General features: G+C 42.3%; 1 protein-coding gene across 1 annotated transcript; it reads right to left on the reverse strand.

Moving 5' to 3' along the window:
- Positions 1-1,298: 1,298 nt before the first annotated feature.
- Positions 1,299-13,519, reverse strand: WDR87 (WD repeat domain 87). The gene is made up of 5 exons (XM_054710124.1): positions 13,188-13,519; positions 11,148-11,315; positions 7,861-10,730; positions 7,180-7,451; positions 1,299-6,873 (listed from the first exon to the last, which is right to left on the reverse strand). Exons 1-5 carry the CDS (start codon positions 13,257-13,259, stop codon positions 1,475-1,477), a joined length of 8,781 nt encoding a protein of 2,926 aa, XP_054566099.1. The 5' UTR covers positions 13,260-13,519; the 3' UTR covers positions 1,299-1,474.
- Between the last annotated feature and the right edge of the window lie 5,946 nt (positions 13,520-19,465).

Raw genomic sequence — 19,465 nt, forward strand, 5'->3', positions numbered from 1 at the left:
AAGAAGAGAGATGAAATGGAAGTAGCAAATGGCACAGGTGGGCTACTTGCTAGAAGCTATTGGAAGATTCAGCTTCACTGGAAAGAGGCAGTTCTAAAATCTCCATAGTGGGGAGAGAAGATCAGGAAAGTAACATGATTACTGGCAGTGACAACTTCCTCCACTTTACTAGCCCTTTACCTTAACTCCGTGGTTGGCAAACTGTGGCTCTCGAGCCACATGCGGCTCTTTGGCCCCTTGAGTGCGGCTCTTCCACAAAATAGCATGGCCTGGGCGAGTCTATTTTGAAGAAGTGGCGTTAGAAGGAGTTTAAGTTTAAAAAATTTGGCTCTCAAAAGAAAATTCAATCGTTGTACTGTTGATATTTGGCTCTGTTGACTAATGAGTTTGCCGACCACTGCCTTAACTCTTGTCTCCTTAATTGCTAGAGGAAAGGATTATAAGTCCCTAGGCAACAGGGCAAGGAGAGGGAGCTACTTGAACTTTCACTTAATCTTCCAAATTCTAGCATCTTCCCCAAATCCTATGTCCAGGTATTAGAAAAGGAAATGAAAGACACAGGCTTCCCTCCTTTCTTTCTGCTTTAATCTCAAATGGCCTTTTCCTTAGTGACATCCAGTAATGAAGTACTAGCTAGAACTTGTTGAAGCTCTTTCCTTTACTCTGAGGGTCTCCTCAACATCTAACACACCTGCTGTTTTGGATTCAAGTCATCAGCATGCTATGATAAGGGAAGTAGAACCTGCCTCCACTGTGTAACCCCCAAAACTAAGGGGGAAAATGCTGGGTTTTCTGATTCAAAAATCAATTTTTTCTACTATATCAATGCCTCATATTAATGTAAAATATACATTCATTTTTGTGCCAGGTGCTTTCCTTCCTATATAGTCTTTAGGAGAGGATGATGGGAGACAAGAAGGAAGAGGACAAGGACAGATTCTTCTGTCTGAAGGCCTCCAGAGGGTGAGCACCACTTGATTCTGTGTGTTTTTTTATTATATATTTTTTTTAAAATTATTATTGATTTTAGAGAGGAAGGGAGAGGGAAAGAGAAAACATAGATCCGCTTCCTCCTGCATGCCCCCTACTGGGGATGGAGCCTGAAATCTGGGCATGGGCCCTAACTAAAAATCAAACTGTTGACCTTTCAGTGAATGGGACAATGCCCAACCAACTGACCCACTGGCCAGGGCTTCTGGTAAGTTTTCTCGACTCTTTGGAGTATGTATCTGGTATCCATGGCTACATTTCTGGAGAAGCAACATTTGAAGAAAAGGGACATATCACAGAGCTTGTTGGATATGAGAACTTGATCTTTATTCCACATATAGAAGCTGGCTCCTGGAGCTGGGTAGGGAAAGGGCTTTGGCCTGGCCCTACCTCTGTATGGGCCTTAGGAATAAAGGTCTAGATCTGGTGGCAAGACCTTTCTCCAGGTGGGAATGAAAAGTCCTGATGTCCAGTCAGTCCTAAATTAGGGGGTAGGAGGCACAATGTGGGACAATTCATTGGTAAGGTGAATATCAGCTTGGGGCAGGCTCTTCCAGGCAAGTTCTAAGATGCCATAATGGGCAATGCCCATTGGAAGCATGGTATGCACGTTGTTCTGTCCTGAGAGAGACACCACCTCCTGGAACTCCAGAGGACCTCTAGGAATGTGAGAGCGACCACAAAACAGGTGGTAGAACAATCGCTCCCCGGGAACCAGCTCCATGGCCTTTTGGGCCTCTTTGTAGATGATCTTATGGGATTGGGGTTCCTCTCTCAGTAGCAGCTCTTGCAGCAATCTCTGGATTCCGGGGGACTTAAATTGGTACAGATCCATGAGGTGGTAGAACTGTTCTGTCCAACCAGCACTGTCTTCTGCATATTGCTCCTGCAACATCCGTAAAACATGGTAGAGTGCCACAAATGTATCCCATAGAGGCACTTCTTCCTGTTTTTTAGAGCTGGGCTGTGTTGTCTTCTCCATCTTGGGCAATCTGGGAAACCTGCCTTTATCCTTAAAAGCCCATAAGTCCTTTTGAAACGTCAGTGCTAGCGTTTGTTTTTCTACAGAGGCATGGGCACCTATGACAATGTCTCTTGTAGCAGGATAAACATGTTGCCTCTCCATCTCCTTAAGGGCACTGAATATCTGCTCTGCCCGTGCACTCCTATAAGGCTCTGATAGAAGTTGCCAATTTATAGCCTCTGGAATCCTTTTGTTAGCTAATGAGGAAAAAGCCAAAGGTTTTAGATGGCTTTCCTTTTCCTTTCTTTTTATAGGAGGGATCACTTCCAAGTATTTAGGACCCACGATCTTCTTACTGGGTTTTGAGATACATGTGCTTTGTGATTCCAGAACCTGCCTGTGACGGTAAATGATAGCTTCAAGTTTGGCTAGATGCATCCACTCTAAGGTTCCCTTTGAAATAAGGTCTTTGACAAGCTGACACAATCTGTGGAAACTCTCTCTGGAAAGCTGTTTTCCTGCCTCTATCTGTTCTAGGACATGGTGGACCCACTCTTTATCTGAGAGGCTTACATCTGCAGATATTTCCTCAGCTGGGATTTGGGGCACAGGTAATTGTACCTTAGTTTGTCCCATCAGAGATGGATGACGCTTCGAAAGCCACTGCCACCTATCCCCTAGTGGTTTGCCTTGAAGTTTCTGTTCTTTTTCGCTCTTCCTCAATATATGGGATAAATATGGGGTCTTGAAATCTGGTTCTCGGGACTCCAAAACTGTATCCAAAACTTGTAGAGGAATGGGCTGATATTTCTTCAATAGCTCGCGTTGCTTATCCATAAAATTTGTCTCTGGGAATATCCTGGGTGTCTTAAATACTGCATCCTTATCTATCCAGGATATTTGTTTCTTAGACCCTGGCACTGGGATAGTCTTTTCCCTCCCCAGAGCTATTGAGATCAGTTTCTTGGAAGGGATCTTCGGAATTTCCAGGTTTATATCCCTGCCTTTGACCTCAGGGGTTCTTTTTCTAATAGAAGGAACTGTTTCTCTTCTTTCTAGATCCTTTTCTCTTTTTTCTTGTGACTTAAATAATTTTTCTTTTTTAAAGATCTCTTTTTCCTTGTCTATGTCTTCTTCCAATGAACTTCGCACCTCTTCCTCCTCTTCTTTCTCTCTCAAACTTTCTAGTTCTTCCTTAATCATGCTTTTATCCTTCTCAAACACTTTTTTCTTCTCCTTCTCTGCTGCCACTGCTGCTGCCTTCTTCTTCTTTTTCTTTGTCTTCTTCTCCTCCTCTTCCTCCACTTTTTTGTCTTCCATCTTCTTCTCTTCCTCCACTTCCTCTCCCTCTTCTTCCTCCTCCTCCTCTTCCTCCTCCTCTTCTTCCTCTTCCTCCTCTTCTTCCTCCTCTTCTTCCACTTCTTCTTCCTCCTCCCTTTCTTTATCCTCTTCCTTCTCCTCTTCCTCCTCCTCCTCAGACAAACTCTCTCGCTCTACTTCATCTAACAGGCTTTCCATTTTTCCAGAAAAGCTCTCTTCACTTTCTACCTCATCCCCCTGACTGGGAAATTTTTCCTGTGGCATTTCAACTCTCTTTAGTGCTTTTTTCTTACTTTGCTTTTGTTTAAGAAATGTCATTTCTTCTTCTTCCTCTGTTGTTCCCAACTCCTCTTCTCCCTTCATGATATGTTTCTGTTGCCTGGACAGTCTGGTTTCCTCCTCAGTTATTTGTTGCTCTTTCTTTATCATTCTTCTCATTTCCTTGGCCAGTTTTCTCTGTTTCCTAGCCAGTTTCTCCTCATCTTTGGTCATCTCTGATTGTTCCTCAGAAATATCCAACTTTCTGGCATCAAGTTTTTTTTGTTCTTTGCTCAAAATTCTTTCCTGATCCAAGAATGACCTTGTTATCTGTGTCATCTGTGTTTCTTCCTGGGTTAGTATCCTTTCTTTTTTGATAAGGTTTTGAAATACACTTAAGATTGTTTTGCTAATTTTTGCTAGTTTCTTGAAAATGTTTCCTTTAGTCAGCTTCGTTATTACTTTGGTTAGCTTCCTTTCTTCCTGAGCATAAACTCTTTCTCCTCTGGCAAATTCTAATTTTTCTTTGGCAATGTCACTTTGTTTTGTGGCCAATATCCTATTTTCATATGTCAGTATCTTCTCCTCTAGTGACAATTTCCTTTTAAGTAGTTCTAGTTCATTCTTATTCAGTTTCCTCTGTGTTGAGGTTTCTTGAATCTCTCCCTTTAAGACAGTTTCCTTTTCTTCAGCCAGTCTCACCTTTTCCTCGGTCAGTTTCTTCATTTCCATGCCCAATGTCTTTTCTTTCTTAGTAATATCATCTTCTTTACTGAGCAGGTTCAGTTTTTGAAGTACTGCCCTCTTCTCCATAGTGAATTTCATTTTGTCCTGGGCTAGCTTATGCTGTTTCTCAGCTAGGTTTTCCTCTACATGGGCCAGTTTTTTCTCTACATCAGCCAGTTTCTCCCTCTTCTGGAAAATTTCCTCCTTTTCCTTCACCAGTGTCTCCTCTACCTGAAATAATTTTTCCTTGTATGTGTCCAGTTTCTCCTTTACTTGCAGTAGTTTATTTTTGTTCTGGGAAAGGTTTTCTTCAAGCTGGTGCCAGTTCTCTTTCCTATGAATCAATTTTACCTTCTCCTGACCCAGCTCCTTCTTCTCCTGATCCAGAGTCTTCTTCCTCTGGGCTAGTATTTTCTTCTTGTTTGCAAGGTCCACTTTGTTCTGGATCAAAATTTCCCTTTCCTGGGCCAGTTTTTCCTTATTCTCCATCAACTGCTCCCTTTTCTGGGCAAGCCTTTCTTCTTCCTCAGGCAGAAATTCTTTGTCCTCAGCCAGTTTATTCTCTTCCTGGATCAGCAGCTCTTCTTCCTGGACCAGTTTTTTCTCTTCCATAGCCAGTTTATCCTCTTTCCAGGCCAGTGTCTTCTCCTCCTGAGCCACTCTCTCCTCTTCCTTAGCTAATTCCTCCACTTCCTGATTTAGTTGCTCTTCTTTCCAAGCCATTTCCTCCTCTTCCCATGTCAACTCCTCCAATTCTTGGGCTAGTTCCTTTTCCTGCCATGCAATATCTTGCTCCTTCTGGACCACTTCCTCCATTTTCGGGACCAATATAGTTTTAACCTCAGCTAGCTTCCCTCCTTTCTTTGCTATTTTCTCTTCTTTGCCAGCCAGTTTTTCAAATTTTTTGGCCAGTTTTGTCCTATTCTGGGCCAATTTCTCTGCTCCCTGGCTTAGCAGCACTGCTCTTTGGGCCAGTTTTTCCTCTTTCTGGACAAACTTCCTCTCTGCCTGGGCCATTTTCCTGTCTCTCTGAATCAGTTTCCCGTGATCTCTGGCCAGTTTTCTCTCTTCCTGAGCTAGTTTTCCCTCTTCTTGTGCCAGTTTCTCTTCTTCTTGTGCCAGCTTCCTCTCTTCTTGGGCTCGTTTTCTTTCAGCTTGGGTTCGTTCCCTCTCAGCCTGGGCCTGTTTATATTCTTCCTGTATCTGTCTCTGCTCTTCTGTCAACAGTTCTTCTTCTTCTTCTCCTCTTTCTCCTTCTCCTTCTTCTTCTCCTTCTCCTTCTTCTTCTCCTTCTCCTTCCTCTGCTTCTTTTTCCCACTCTTGAGACAATTCTATCTCCAGGGTCAATTCCTCTTCATCCTTGAACTTTTGCTCCCTGGACCTGTCTGACATAGTTTCCCAGACATGTGCCTCCTCATCCCATCCCAGCTTCTTTTCCCCAGCCAGCTTTTCCTCATCTAGAGGTAGCTTCTCTTTGTCCTCTTGTGGTTTCTCCTCTTCCTCAAGAGTCTCCCTTTCCCAAGCTTTCTTCCACTCATCCCAGGATATCCTTGTATCACCATGAGCCTGTTTCCACTCATCCCAGGATTTTTTCCAATCCTGCAAAGACAGCTTCTTCTCATCTGTAACTGCTCTTACTTCTTGCTCAACCACTTTCTCCTCTAGTTTGGCCATTTCTCCCTCTTCCAGACTCACATCCCTCTCTCTTATGGTCATTCTCTCCTCTTTTTTATCCACTTTTATTTCCTTCTGGACTACTTTCCTCTTTTGCACAGAGGGCTTCTTAGAGGATTTCTTATCTTCTTGTTTCAGTATTAGTTTCCCCTTAGTTAAGTCACCTGGTTCTAAAAAAATAACTTTCTTTTTCTTCCCCTTTTTGGGAATCACCTGGATTTCCTGTAATTCCTGTATATCCCTTGCTTCCTTTTGTACTTGACCCTGCCCCTCTGGTATTTCTTTAGTGTCTACGCTCACCATGTCCTCTCTAATTGCTCCTTCATGAATAAAAATTGGTTTCTCCTCTGGCCAAGCTACATCCCAGTCAAGGTCCTCAAGCAGAACTTCACTTTCTTTCTTCAGCAGGGGACAGATCTTCTCAAAGAGCTCCCAGCTGGGGCGCTTATCTGCCAGCACCTTCTGAGCCATGGTTACTAACTCAGTGTTTAGAGATTCTAACATTGTTGTTTGGGAACCAGATATCCTCAGTGTCATAAGACGACATAGGTCATCTCTCCAGGATGAGCCATCTCCAGGGATAGCCCTGTGTCCAGGAGCTCCAAAGGCACCCCGCCTTATGTCTTGCACCTTCTTCGCAACTGGTTCTTCCTTTACATCAGACAGAGGTTCCTCAATTATAACTTCATCTTGCTTTGTCTTTTTTTTGTGCCTCTTTTTCTTGCCTCTTTTGTCTTGTATTTTCCTTAGCATCCTCGTGGTCATTGCAATATCCTTTGAGACATCTTTCTCTGAAGGCTGTTGTTCAGCATCTTTAGAAATTTTTAGTAAACTATAGATTGGAGAACTGATGGCTGTATCCTCCATCTCAACTTTACTCTGATCACTTTCACCTTCTAAGGGACTTGGCTCTGTGCCAGTCTCTTTCAACTTCTTTTGGGCTGCAGAGAAAATCAGGAGATATAGATAAGAAAGTATGGGAGGCTTAAATAAAATATTTTCCAATATCTAGTATGAGCTAGAGGACTACTATAAAAGAAATAGCAATAGAGGGGGCTGAGGCCAGTGTTCCCACCCAGGCCTTGGAGTCTTCCTGAGTTTGGGTGGATTCTTTCTAGGAAGGTTCTCTGTGAAAAGATCTTTCCACTTATCTCTAGTCCTATCTGATACCTCTTGACCCACTTTAACCCTAAACTACATTGTCTCTTGGGGACTCTGAGGCATGAACTGGATCACCCCATACATACCATGCTTTCTTCCCCCTGCCCGGCCCCGTCTGTGGCCTTTGCTGGGCTTGATGACAACTTCAGAGTCATCTGGAATTACATCAGTTTCATCGAGAACGGATATTGTTTTAGGACTCCTTGAGACATCTAAAGAAAAAGAAGGCTTTTCATCTCCATGTGACAAGGTCAGGTTTTCATTTAATCGCTGCTCCACTTGAGTATGAAGAATTTGGAGATCTGTGGCACGCATCCCCAGCAGATTGTCCAGGCTTTCTTCACCAATCATTTCCTGCCTGTGAAAATTAAAAGAGAAGGAGCATGCTGAATTAGGGGCAAGAGAAAATGAAAAAGAACTAATGTGGAACAAGCAGGGGGTTTAGCAAAGTGGACAACAGAGACAGTGTTATGTAAAGTTAAAGGATGGTCAAGAAGAAAGGAAATGTCTAGGAAGATAAATGTCAATTAATGGAGTGATCTGTATGGAGGCTGCAGGAATAGGAGAAGAAATGGAAAAAGGACTGAAGAGTCAGAGGGTTGTCAAAATAGTCTAGGAATGGGGAAAGATTGTGAACAAGGAAAAAGAACAGGAAAAGCCAAGGAACAGGGATGAAGAACTAGTGAGAGAATGAAAGGGGGTAACTGGGAAAGGAGAGAAGAAAATTAGAAGCTAGTAAAGAATTGAGGAAGGCACAAAGAACTTACTGCATCCCCTGGAAAGTATCTCGATTCTGGATCAAGTTTAAGAGTGAAGTCTTAGAGTGAATTCCAGTGTCAGCCATGAGGTTCAGTGCCTTATTCCTCACTCTTTGGTCCTTGTCCATTAACCCTTGGGCCAGAGCCATGGCAAAGAGATGAGTGATAACTCCTAGACGATTCAGCCCTTCCCAGGCTAGCTCTCGGATCAGTGGATTAGAATTGGTTGTATCATCTAGCAGACGATGGGCTGTTTCAGAGCGCAGGGGTGGAGACACTTGGTAAGAAGCAAAGATTTGCCCTAGTGCACTAACACAGTATTGGTACTTCAATGGAGGAGGAGCATAAATCATAATGTTGAGGATTGTCTCAATCAAGCTATTAATAGCTACTTCATTCATCTTTTTTCCCAGCCAACTACGGTTTGTTGTGTCTGTAAAGACACTATAAGTTATATCCTTGGACATTCTCCTTTTTAGGAAGTCTTCATCTTCCTTTTCCTGTGGTTGTTCTTTTACATCATGTATAGGTCTTACCTTACTGTGCCAGAAGAATTGTTGAGATTTGTCCCATTCCAACTTCCGTATGGGTGAATGCAGGTTGCACTGTAGGTATATTGGGCTGCCCTCTGGCCAAAGACGGGCACGAATCACTGAGTTAGGGATATAGCAATCAGGAGCAAAGGGCCATTTCCGGCCATAACCAAAATAGCATTTCAGTATCTGATAAGGGTTGAGTCCATCCCAGGCAGTCAACTGTAGTTGGGGAGGAACCACATAACGGGAATAAGGTTTCTTCAAGCGTATAGCAGTGTCCTCCTTATTCAAGAAACCTGGTCTTGGGGTAGACAGTAGTATGGAGCTTCCTTGCTCATCGTCTTCTATGACATGTGGCACAGTATGGTCAAAGGCAATGGCCCGCTTATTGACAAGTTTCTCCAGACCCACTAATACTTGTTGCCCTTGTCCAAGGTAGATATATTTGGGCACAAACATGGTCTCAAAGGAGAAGAAGAAGCTTGGTATGAAAGGCTTAGGGATTTCTAGCACATCATCTGGGATGCTCATAAAGGAAAGGCGAGCCAACAGGGTTGGAGGAAGTAGTTTTAAACAGGATACCAGATAAAGACTCTGGTTGAAAGTCACAAGCAGGTCACCCCGGTCATTTGCAAAGCAGAGTGGACCAAAATGCAATGATGAGTCCAGCATGGCTACAAGTCTACCGTGAAAGTTCCATATTCGGACAGAGCCATCAATGCTACCTGTGACAAAAAGATTCAAGGTCAGGCATACATCAAAGGACGTAATTGCATACTGGTGCAGAGGCAACGTCTCTATAAACTTTGCCTGTGTCTCAGAGGGCAGAAAGTCATGGAATTTCCAGAGACGCAGGCAGTTAGTTTCTGTGATGGCACCCACAGACTTTGGCAAGAGTATCAGGTGTTTTAGGTGACAGCTGCTGAGAATGCTAGCTAGAGGACGCAGATGTACTCTGGTCCCATTAAGCACAGCTTCTGATAGGCGTATATAGTCATCCATTCCATAAGAACAAAGCAAAGAGTTTTCTCGGCCACCTAAAAGCCCTCCAGGCAGTGTAGAGAGGGCCAATACGGCCCCAAAATGCATGAATTTCTCTATTCGGGCACAGCTGTGCTGGGAAAGGACTCTTATCATACCACTCTGGTATCCAGAAAACATTAGTCCTTCTAGACCCCGACCGAGGTGGAAATGCCCATAAGCCATACATTGTACTGAGTCCTGAGAATTTGGTGAGGTGCATAAAAGATACTTGGCTGGGCAAGGGCAGCGGGTTGTGTCAAAGACCAGCACCTCTGAGCCCCCTGTTGCTACGAAGAGCTCCTCTTTATCTGGGTCATAGGCCCAATCCACAGCCTGGTCCAAGATTGAGAAGGGCCAGGTGAGAACCAGAAGATCCCCTGTTATTGGGGACACAAAGCGTAACAAGCCATCCTCAGTAGTGCATAGAATCCGGAACCAGTTATTACCACAGCGGACCCGACGAACCTGCTCTGGAGCAGAGCCACAAACATTGAAGAGGCTATAGAAGCAGGGCAGACGGCGCAAGGAGAAAGTATGGGCAGTTTGGCAGAAGAAAGTAATGTTATCAATAAATTGGAGTCGATACAATTCCTCGCCAAGTTCTAGTTGCCGAAGCAGATTCCCAGAAGTAAGATTCCACTCCTTAATGAAACCTTCCTTACCAGCTGTTAGCAGGGTGTGGGCTTCTGGCCGGCTGCAGATACATATCACTGATGAGGAATGGGCCTTGAAACTGTGGAAAGAGAAGCTTTGACTGAGGTTCCATACCTGGATGTACCCAGTCGAGTTTCCAGCATAGAGAAAGCCCTGATCAAAACAGGTGAAGCAGCAGGTGATAGATGAGCCACTAGTGGTAGAAGTGAACCTCTTCACTTCTACTAGCTCACTCTGGCCCTGGCGCTCAAGGACCCTCACCACAGTCTCACACAGGGCTAGGAGGGAGCCACTGGGGCCATTCAATATGATGTCCTGGACAAGTTCATCACCAGGCATGGAAACCATGTGGGCGATTTGGAGGCCCCTGCCACTTTGCTCAATGGTCCAGGTGACCACTGCCCCCAGGATACCTGACAGAAGCATCTTCGTTTCTGGGTCATAGCAGAGGCAGTTGATGTTAAAGCGGCAGGGCACTATACCCAGGGGTTTGAATGACCGAAAGTGGTCCCTAAAGAGCCGCAGAAGCAAGTCACCACAGTAGGCCACAAGGATATGAAAGGAACCTGTGTGTACCAAACACTGGATGGGCGGCAATCGTTCAGTCATGGAGAATGTTCTCTTCTCGACCATGTCCTCAGTTTTGCTCTTCATCCATACTACAGCCTAAAAGAGAATAAGATGGAAAGTGCCTAGAAATTATAGTAGAAAAGGAAAGGACAGAATATTCAGCTGTTTTCCCCTATTCTCATACCAAGGAGAAATTAGAGGATTCTAAAGTAATTTTACCCCCTGGTTATGGTGGTTGTAGAAGCAGGAAGCATAGGATTCTTTCCTTGACCTTGGCATACTTTAGGGAAACCATAAAATCTATTTAATGTGAAGACTGTAATTTGAGAAAGTATGAGGGAGAATTCCTGGATCCAAGTCACTTTTTTAAAAAATAAGAGTTTATTTAAGCCATAATGAGGACATATATCTGGGAGCAAAATATTGCATGCTCTCCAGGTCACTGGGTGAGGGCTTATATGGGCAAGGCCCCTGAAGGATGGGCTAAAAAGAAGAAAGAGTAGGCAGTTTTACCTGTATTTCTTTTGTGCTTGTCACCCATGAGAGAGAGGCAAAGAAGTCGGCATCAATGAAGTAATAGCATATAAGTGGCATATTCTGAGGATGGCGAGACTCTTTAAATAGTATCTCAGACCGGTCACTCAGCACAACTACATCATTCTTTGAGTCATCTAAATTTTGCTGGGGAGAGGCATGGAATAAAGTAAGAGAGCAGGACACAAATGCACTAAATATATTCTCACTCAAACTACAATTGAAGCAGTTCCAAAAGTCATGCTACACCCTCAAAAAAAGATCACTTGTGTTACACCCACACATGCACAACGTATCACTCGTGGACACCTACACTTAACAAGCATGTAACAAAACCGCCAACATGAGAGAACCAACCTCTATAGGGCCTATATGGGCAAATTTTATAGTGTGAGCACAGGGGAAACTGATGTTCTTCTCAATATGAAGTTAACTATACCTGTCCTCTAACATTCTCCCTTCTGTCTAAAAGGTACATATGCCATGAAAGAAACATTTAACACATTAATTAGGAAAGAGCACTGCCATATACCCACATACAATATAACTGTGTCCCAAAAGGCAGTGCAGCTTTAAGCTATTAAGGCTTAGAAGTGCACTAAATAAAATTTCTAGGACACCATACCTGGCCTTTAAATTTGACAGTATGATGTTATATACAAAATATATTATCCCACAGTGACAGAACATGTGCTATTCAACATGAAATTGGGATTCTTATACACAGTCAACTTTAGCAAAACTGAGTTTAGCAAATGTTTTCTCTAGTACTTTCTCCTTTCTCTTTTATTTATTACTAGAAGCCCGGTGCACAAAATTTGTGCATTTGGGGGGAATCCCTCAGCCCAGCTTGCGCCCTCTCGCAGTCTGGGAGCCCTCGGGGGATATCTGACTGCCGTGGAGGTGGAAGAGGCTCCCTCCACTGCTGCTGCACTTGCCAACTATAAGCCCAGCTCAGGGCTTGTGGCTGAGTGGTACTCCCACTGTGGGGGTGCAATGACCACCAGGGGACAGCTCCTGCATTGAGTGTCTGCCCCCTGATGGTCAGTGCACATCTTAGCAACTGGTAGTTCCACATTTGGTCAATTTGCATATTATCCTTTTATTATATAGGATTATTATTTTGTTGTTAATCCTCACCCGAGGATATTTTTTCCATTGATTTTTAGAGAGAGTGGGAGGGAGGGAAGGAGGAAGGGAGGGAAGGAGACAGAGAGAAACATTGATGTGAGTGAAACATATCGATTGGTTGCCTCCCACACGTCCTGAACTAAATTGAACTGAATTGTATGTGCCCTTTACCAGAATAGAACCCGAGACCCTTCAGTCCGTGAGTAGGTACCCCAACCACTGAGCCAAAACAGTTAGGGCTCCTTTCTTTTTTAGAAAAATCTCTTTTCCCAGAGGGCTAGTTTCTCTGACAAATCTCCGAAGTGTTCACCTTCCACTATCGAAATGTTCTTGCAAGCCCTGGCTGGTGTGGCTCAGTTGTTAAGAGTGTTGTGGCTCAGTTGTTAAGAGTGTTGTCCCATGCACTGAGGGGTTGGATTCCGGGCCCTGTTCGGTGTATGTGCAGGAGGCAACCAATTAATGTGTCTCTCTCACATCAAGGTTTCTCTCTCACTTCCTCCCTCCTTTCCACTCTTTCTAAAAAGTCAATGGAAAAAAATACCTTTGGGGAGGATTAACAGCAACAGAGCACATACTAGGTTGCAGGTTTGATCCCCAGTTGGGGTGCATACACAAGGCAACCAATTGATGTTTCTCTCTCACATCGCTTCTCTCTCTCTCTCTCTCTCTCTCTCTCTCTCTCTCTCTCTCTCTTTCTCTCTCAGGTGAGGATTTTAAAAAAGTGTCTTTCCAAAAGGTCCCTAGACTCATTTGGAAATTGATGGTCCACTTCCTCCTAAGGTGACAATTGTCTTTATGGTCTCCTCTGCCTGCTTCCACGAATCTATGCTCCTCAGAAGTGCTCATAACTATTAAGCCAATAACGTTTATGTCCTACATATACATTACCTTGTTTTTAAGTGTGTCATTTATGAGGTATTTAAAATCCTTCCACAGGGGAATGAGTCTGGGGGAAGACATCACCTTGATTATCCCTGGTCCTGCTCAAGACCATTCCTTAAAAACCTGTGGAAATCCAGAACATGCAAGCTTAGCCAGTATACTTTTTTGAGGAGCTAGGAATCAGAAGGCAAGATCCATGAACTCATGTTTATTGCACACTTTTTACAGGAACTATATATAGGACATATTTTCTCATCTAATCCTCACTCAAGCCCAGTAAGGTAGGTATTATTTCATTTTATAGACAAGAAAACTGAGGTTTGGAGAGAGTACATCAAAGAGTTGAGGATTGAATCTTAATTATCATAACCCAGTGGGATTTATGGGTGAGGGAAGCAGAGAGGGGCTAAAAGGGAATACCATCCCAGGCAAATAATAATTCTTTGCTGCTGGTGGTGTGCTAAGAGAGCATTTTGCATGGACTAGGAGTTCCCAAAGTTCCAAAAGGCAGAGGGTATGTCTTAAAATGCAGATCCCCAGGTCCTGCTCTGAACCTACTGAAACAGAACCTTGGAGGTGGGATTCAAGGACCTTCACCTGTTACAAGCTCCCTAGATGATTCTACGAACATTCAAGTCTGACTACTGAGATAGGAAATTGAGATGTTGGGTGCCTAGGACTAAGGGTTAGCCCACATAGCACAGCTGGAGAAAGGATCCAGCCATTTTCCCCAGGCTGTTGGAATCAAGTAGCTCCCTTACATATGAATCATCTGTTCATCATCCTCTTCTGCACTCCTTTATCTTTGGCCTTCATGAAAACAAACCTGTACTTTTTCCAAAAGGATTGTGAATAAATCCTACTTTTAACAAGCCCCCTCTGCCAGGAAGTCTCTCATTACTGTCCTGACAATAGGCTTGTTTTCCTCATTTGTAAAATAAAAATGCCAGTGTTGCCTATTTCACAGGATTGTTACAAAGATCAAATAATTCTTGTGAATACTTTTTAAAGTATACTCTAAAGCAACAAACAATTATTATGATTGCTGTTTTTAGGCTGGTTTGGTTTCAGACAAGTATTTCCTTCCAATCCATAATTTGTACTTTCCTCTTGCTCTGGAAACCTGAAGTAAGTTTATAGTTTGGCCAGAAGAGGGCAATGGAGGCCATCCTTGAGCCTGCCAGATGAAGAAAACATGAACCTCAGTTTAAAGAAGTGGTTCCCCAGAACCAAGATGGTGCCAGGCTGAATGGAAGTCCCACAACTAGAGAAGTACAGAAGAAAGCACATTGAAACTGGTAGGAGGGGTGGAGGCGCAAAACAGGCTGATCTGACACCCATATGTGCTTCTTTTTAATCGGGAGGGAGATCATCTCTGCAGAGGCCACACATGAGGAACAAGAGGTCCCAACCCTACACCAGACCCCCAGCCCTGGGTTTCAGAGAAGTCCCCTAACTTTGGGCTGGAAAAACTAGCGGGGATTGAGGCTGAGTACATTGGAGGCTGTTGGACACCCGTGTGTTCCTTTTAAAGGCTGGTGCATGAACTTACTAGGACTCGATCCCTCTGAGCTCCAGGAGCAGGAGGCTTTGGGGGATCCAGGGACATATGGGGAGGAACTGGATTGTCTGACATCAGGGCAGAACTTGGGGGCAGCTTTCTCCCAGATAGGGGTCCTCATAGGGGTCACTGTTCCTGTGCTGTCACAGAGTTGACTGGCAGCATATCTGAGTTTCCTTCAGCCTGGCTCACACTGTTCACTTGACCCTGGTGATTCCCTGAGACCCTGCCCCATCCAATTTGCAGCCCCACCCAAGCTGTTAGCAGCTGCTTTTCCATAGAGTAGGTGTGCCAGAAGAGGCAGAAAGGGAGAAAGGGATAGAGAACATATTTGAAGAAATAATGGCAGAAACTTCCCTAACCTGGTAAAGGAAAAAGTCACACAAGTTCAGGAGAACAAAGAACTCCATGAAAGAAGAACCCAAATAGACCCACACACAGACACATCATAATTAAAATGCCAAAAATTAAGGACAAAGAGAGAATCTTAAAGGCAGCAAGAGAAAAGCAAACTGAAAAGCAATACCTACAAAGGAATTCTCATAAGGCTGACACCTGATTTCTCATCAGAAACAATACAGGCCACATGATTACTATATTGAGCAAGGCTATCATTCAAAAATAGATCGTCAAACTTACCAGACCCCCCCCCCCCCCCCAAAAAAAAAGGCTAAAAGAGTACATCACCACCAAGCCGGCATTACCATAAATGCTAAAGGGACTTATGTAATGAGAAGAATAGAGAAACCTAGGCATACAGAATTAAAATGGCAGTAAGTTCCTATCAATAATAACCTTAAATGTAAATATATTAAATGCTCCCATAAAAAGACATAGGGTAGCTGAATGGATACAAAAACATGATCCAATTATATGCTGTCTACAAGAGACCCACCTCACAAAAGACACACACAGGATGAGAGTGAAGGGATAGAAAAACAAATTCATGCAAATGGAAAAGAAAAAAAGCTGGAGTAGCAATACTCATATCCAACAAAATAGACTTCAAAATGAAGGCTATCACAAGATACAACAAAGGTCACTGCATAATACTACAGGGATCAATCCGACAAGAGGATATAAACCTGGTAAACATATATAAACCCAATATAGGAACACCTAAATATAAAAAAAAACTTCTAGAGGACTTTAAGGGAGAGATCAACAGCAATACAGTCATAGGGGATTTAACACCCCACTAATTTCACTGGATAGATCTTCCAGACAAAAACTTAACAAGGAAACAAAGACTCTAAAGAACACACTGAATCAGATGGATTTGACATTTATAGAACATTTCACCCCAAAGCTGCAGAACATACATTCTTCTCAAGTGCACATGGATCATTCACAAAGATAGACCACATGTTAAGACACAAAACAAGTCTCCAGAAGTTCAAAAAGATAGAAATCATATCAAGCATCATTTTCAAATCACAATGGAATTAAGTTAAAAATTAACTACAGTAAAAACACCCCAAAACATTCAAACACATGGAGGCTAAATAGCATGTTATTAAACAATGAATGGGTTACCAACAAGATCAAGATAAAAAAGCTTCCTGTAAACAAGTGAAAATGAACACACAACAACCCCAAATCTCTGGGACACAGCAAAAGCAGTCCTCAGAGGGAAGTTCATAATACTACAGGCCTATGTCAACAAACAAGAAAAATAAACAATAAACTATTTCATCCTACAACTTAAAGAACTAGAAAGAGAACAATAAGAAAAGCCCATTGTAAGTGTAAGGAAGGAAATAATAAAGATTAGAGTAGTAATAAATGGCATAGAGACTAAATAAACAATGCAAAATAATAAAACCAAGACCTGGGTTTTTCAAAGGATAAACAAAATTGATGAACCATTAGCCAGATTCATCAAGAAATAGAGAGGACCTAAATAAAAAAAAAAAATCAGAAATGAAGGAGATAAGTAACCACTAACACCACAGAAATACAAAGGATTGGAAGAAAATACTATGAACAACTATATGCCAACAAGCTGGACAATGTGGATGAAATGGACAAATTCCTAGAAAAATACAATCTCCCAAAACGGAATCAGGAAGAATCAGAAATCCTGAATAGGATGATAACTACTGGTGAATTTGAAGCAGTAATAAAAAAACTCCCAGCAAACAAAAGCTGGGGTCTGGATGGTTTCACAGGGGAGTTTTACAAAACATTCAAAGAACAGCTATCACCTATCCTCCTCAAATGATTCAAAACAATTCAAGAGAAAGGAACACTTCCAAGATCTTTTTTATGAAGCCAGCATTATCCTAATTCCAAAACCAGATAAAAACACTACAAAGAAAGAGAATTACAGGGCAATATCCTTGATGAACATACATGCTAAAATCCTCAACAAAATATTAGTAAATCGGATCCAACAATATAGTAAAAAGGTCATACATAACGACCAAGTGGGATTTATTCCAGGTATGCAAGGCTGGTACAATATTTGCAAATCAATAAACATGATACATCAAATAAACAAACTGAAAGACAAAAATCACATGATCATTTCAATAGATGCAGAAAAAGCATTTGAAAAAATCCAACACCCATTTTTAAAATATATAATATTTAAATATATTTTAAAATATATATTTCAGAGAGAGGAATGGAGAGGGAGAGAGATAGAAACAGCAATGATAGAGAATCATTGAATGGCTGCCTCCTGCACGCCCACTACTGGGGATCAAGCCCACAACCTGGACAGGTGCCCTTCAGTCTGCAGGCCAGCTCTCCATCCACCGAGGCAAACCTGCCAGGGCTCCAACACCCATTTTTGATAAAAATTCTCAGCAAAGTGGGAATACAGGGAGCATATCTCAACATGATAAAGGCCATATATGACAAACCTACAGTGAAAATCATACTCAATGGGCAAAAACTAAAACCATTTCCCCTAAGAACAGAAACAAGACAAGGATGTCCACTTTCACCATCTTATTCAACATAATACTGGAATTCCTAGCTACAGCGATCAGACAAGAAGAAATAAAAAGTGTCCAATTTGGAAAGGAGGAAGTAAAACTCTCATTATTCGCAGATGACATGATGTTATACATAGAAAATCCTAAAGATTCCACCAAAAAAAAACACATATACTAGATTTAAAAATGAGTTTGGCAAAGTTGCAGGATACAAAATCAACACCCAAAAATCAATGGCTTTTTTGTACACCTATAATGACCTCACAAAAAGAAAAACTAAACAATCAACCTCTTTACCGTTGCAACAAAAAAATTAAGATACCTAGAAACAAACTTTACAAAGGTAGCAAAGAAATGTCCTCGGAACACTATACAACGTTGAAAAAAGAGATAGAGAATATATAAACAAATGGAAGAATATACCATGTTCATAGATTGGTAGAATCAACATCATTAAAATGTACATACTACCCAAGGCAATGTACAGATTCAATGCGATCCCTATTAAAATACCAACTGCATATTTCACAGATCTAGAATAAATACTCCAAAAATTTGTATGCAACCAAAGAAGACCCCAAATAGCTACAGCAATCTTGAGAAAGAACAAAGTTGGAGGAATCACAATACCAGATTTCAAGTTATACTACAAAACAGCCTGGTACTGGCACAAGAACGGGCATTTAGACCAATGGAACAGAACAGAGAACCCAGAAATCGACTCAAGCCATTATGCTCAATTAATACTTGACAAAGGAGTCAAGAGCATACAGTGGAGTCAAGAGAGTCTCTTCAATAGTAAATGGTGTTGGGAAGATTGGACTGATACATGCAAAAAAAAAAAAAAAAATGAAGCTAGACCACCGACTTACACCATATACAAGAATAAACTCAAAATGGATAAAAGACTTAAACATAAGTCAGGAAACCATAAAAATCCCAGAAGAAACCATAAGCAGCAAAATCTCAGACATCTCTCATAGCAATATGTTTATGGATACATCTCCTAAGGCAAAGGACACAAAGGAGAAAATAAACAAATGGAACTACATCAAAATAAAGAGCTTCTGCACAGCAAAATAAACCATCAACAAAATCAAAAGGGTACCCACTGTATGGGAAAACATATTTGGCAATGATACATCTGATAAAAGGTTAATATTCAAAATATATAACGAACTCATACAACTTTTTTTAAAAATATATTTTATTGATTTTTTACAGAGAGGAAGAGAGAGGGATAGAGAGTTAGAAGCATCGATGAGAGAGAAACATCGATCAGCTGCCTCTTGCACACCCCCTACTGGGGATGTGCCCGCAACCAAGGTACATGCCCTTGACCGGAATCGAACCTGGGACCCTTCAGTCCACAGGCCAATGCTCTATCCACTGAGCCAAACCGGTTTCGGCTGAACTCATACAACTTAACAAAAGGAAGACAAACAATCCAATTAAAAAATGGGCAAAGGACCTAAATAGACACTTCTCCAAAGTGGATATATAAATGGCCAAGAGACATATGAAAAAATGCTCAAAGTCACTGACCATCAGAGAGATGCAAATTAAGATGACAATGAGGTATCACCTCATATCTGTCAGAATGGCTACCATTAACAAATGAAAAGTGCTGTTGAAAATGTGGAGAAAGCCCTAGCGGGTTTGGCTCAGTGGATAGAGCGCCAAGCCTGCGGACTCAAGGGTCCCAGGTTCCATTCCAGTCAAGGGCATGTACCTTGGTTGTGGGCACATACCCAGTGGGGAGTGTGCAGGAGGCAGTT

The sequence above is a fragment of the Eptesicus fuscus genome, chromosome 21, assembly GCF_027574615.1.
Source record: "Eptesicus fuscus isolate TK198812 chromosome 21, DD_ASM_mEF_20220401, whole genome shotgun sequence".
NCBI lineage: Eukaryota > Metazoa > Chordata > Mammalia > Chiroptera > Vespertilionidae > Eptesicus > Eptesicus fuscus.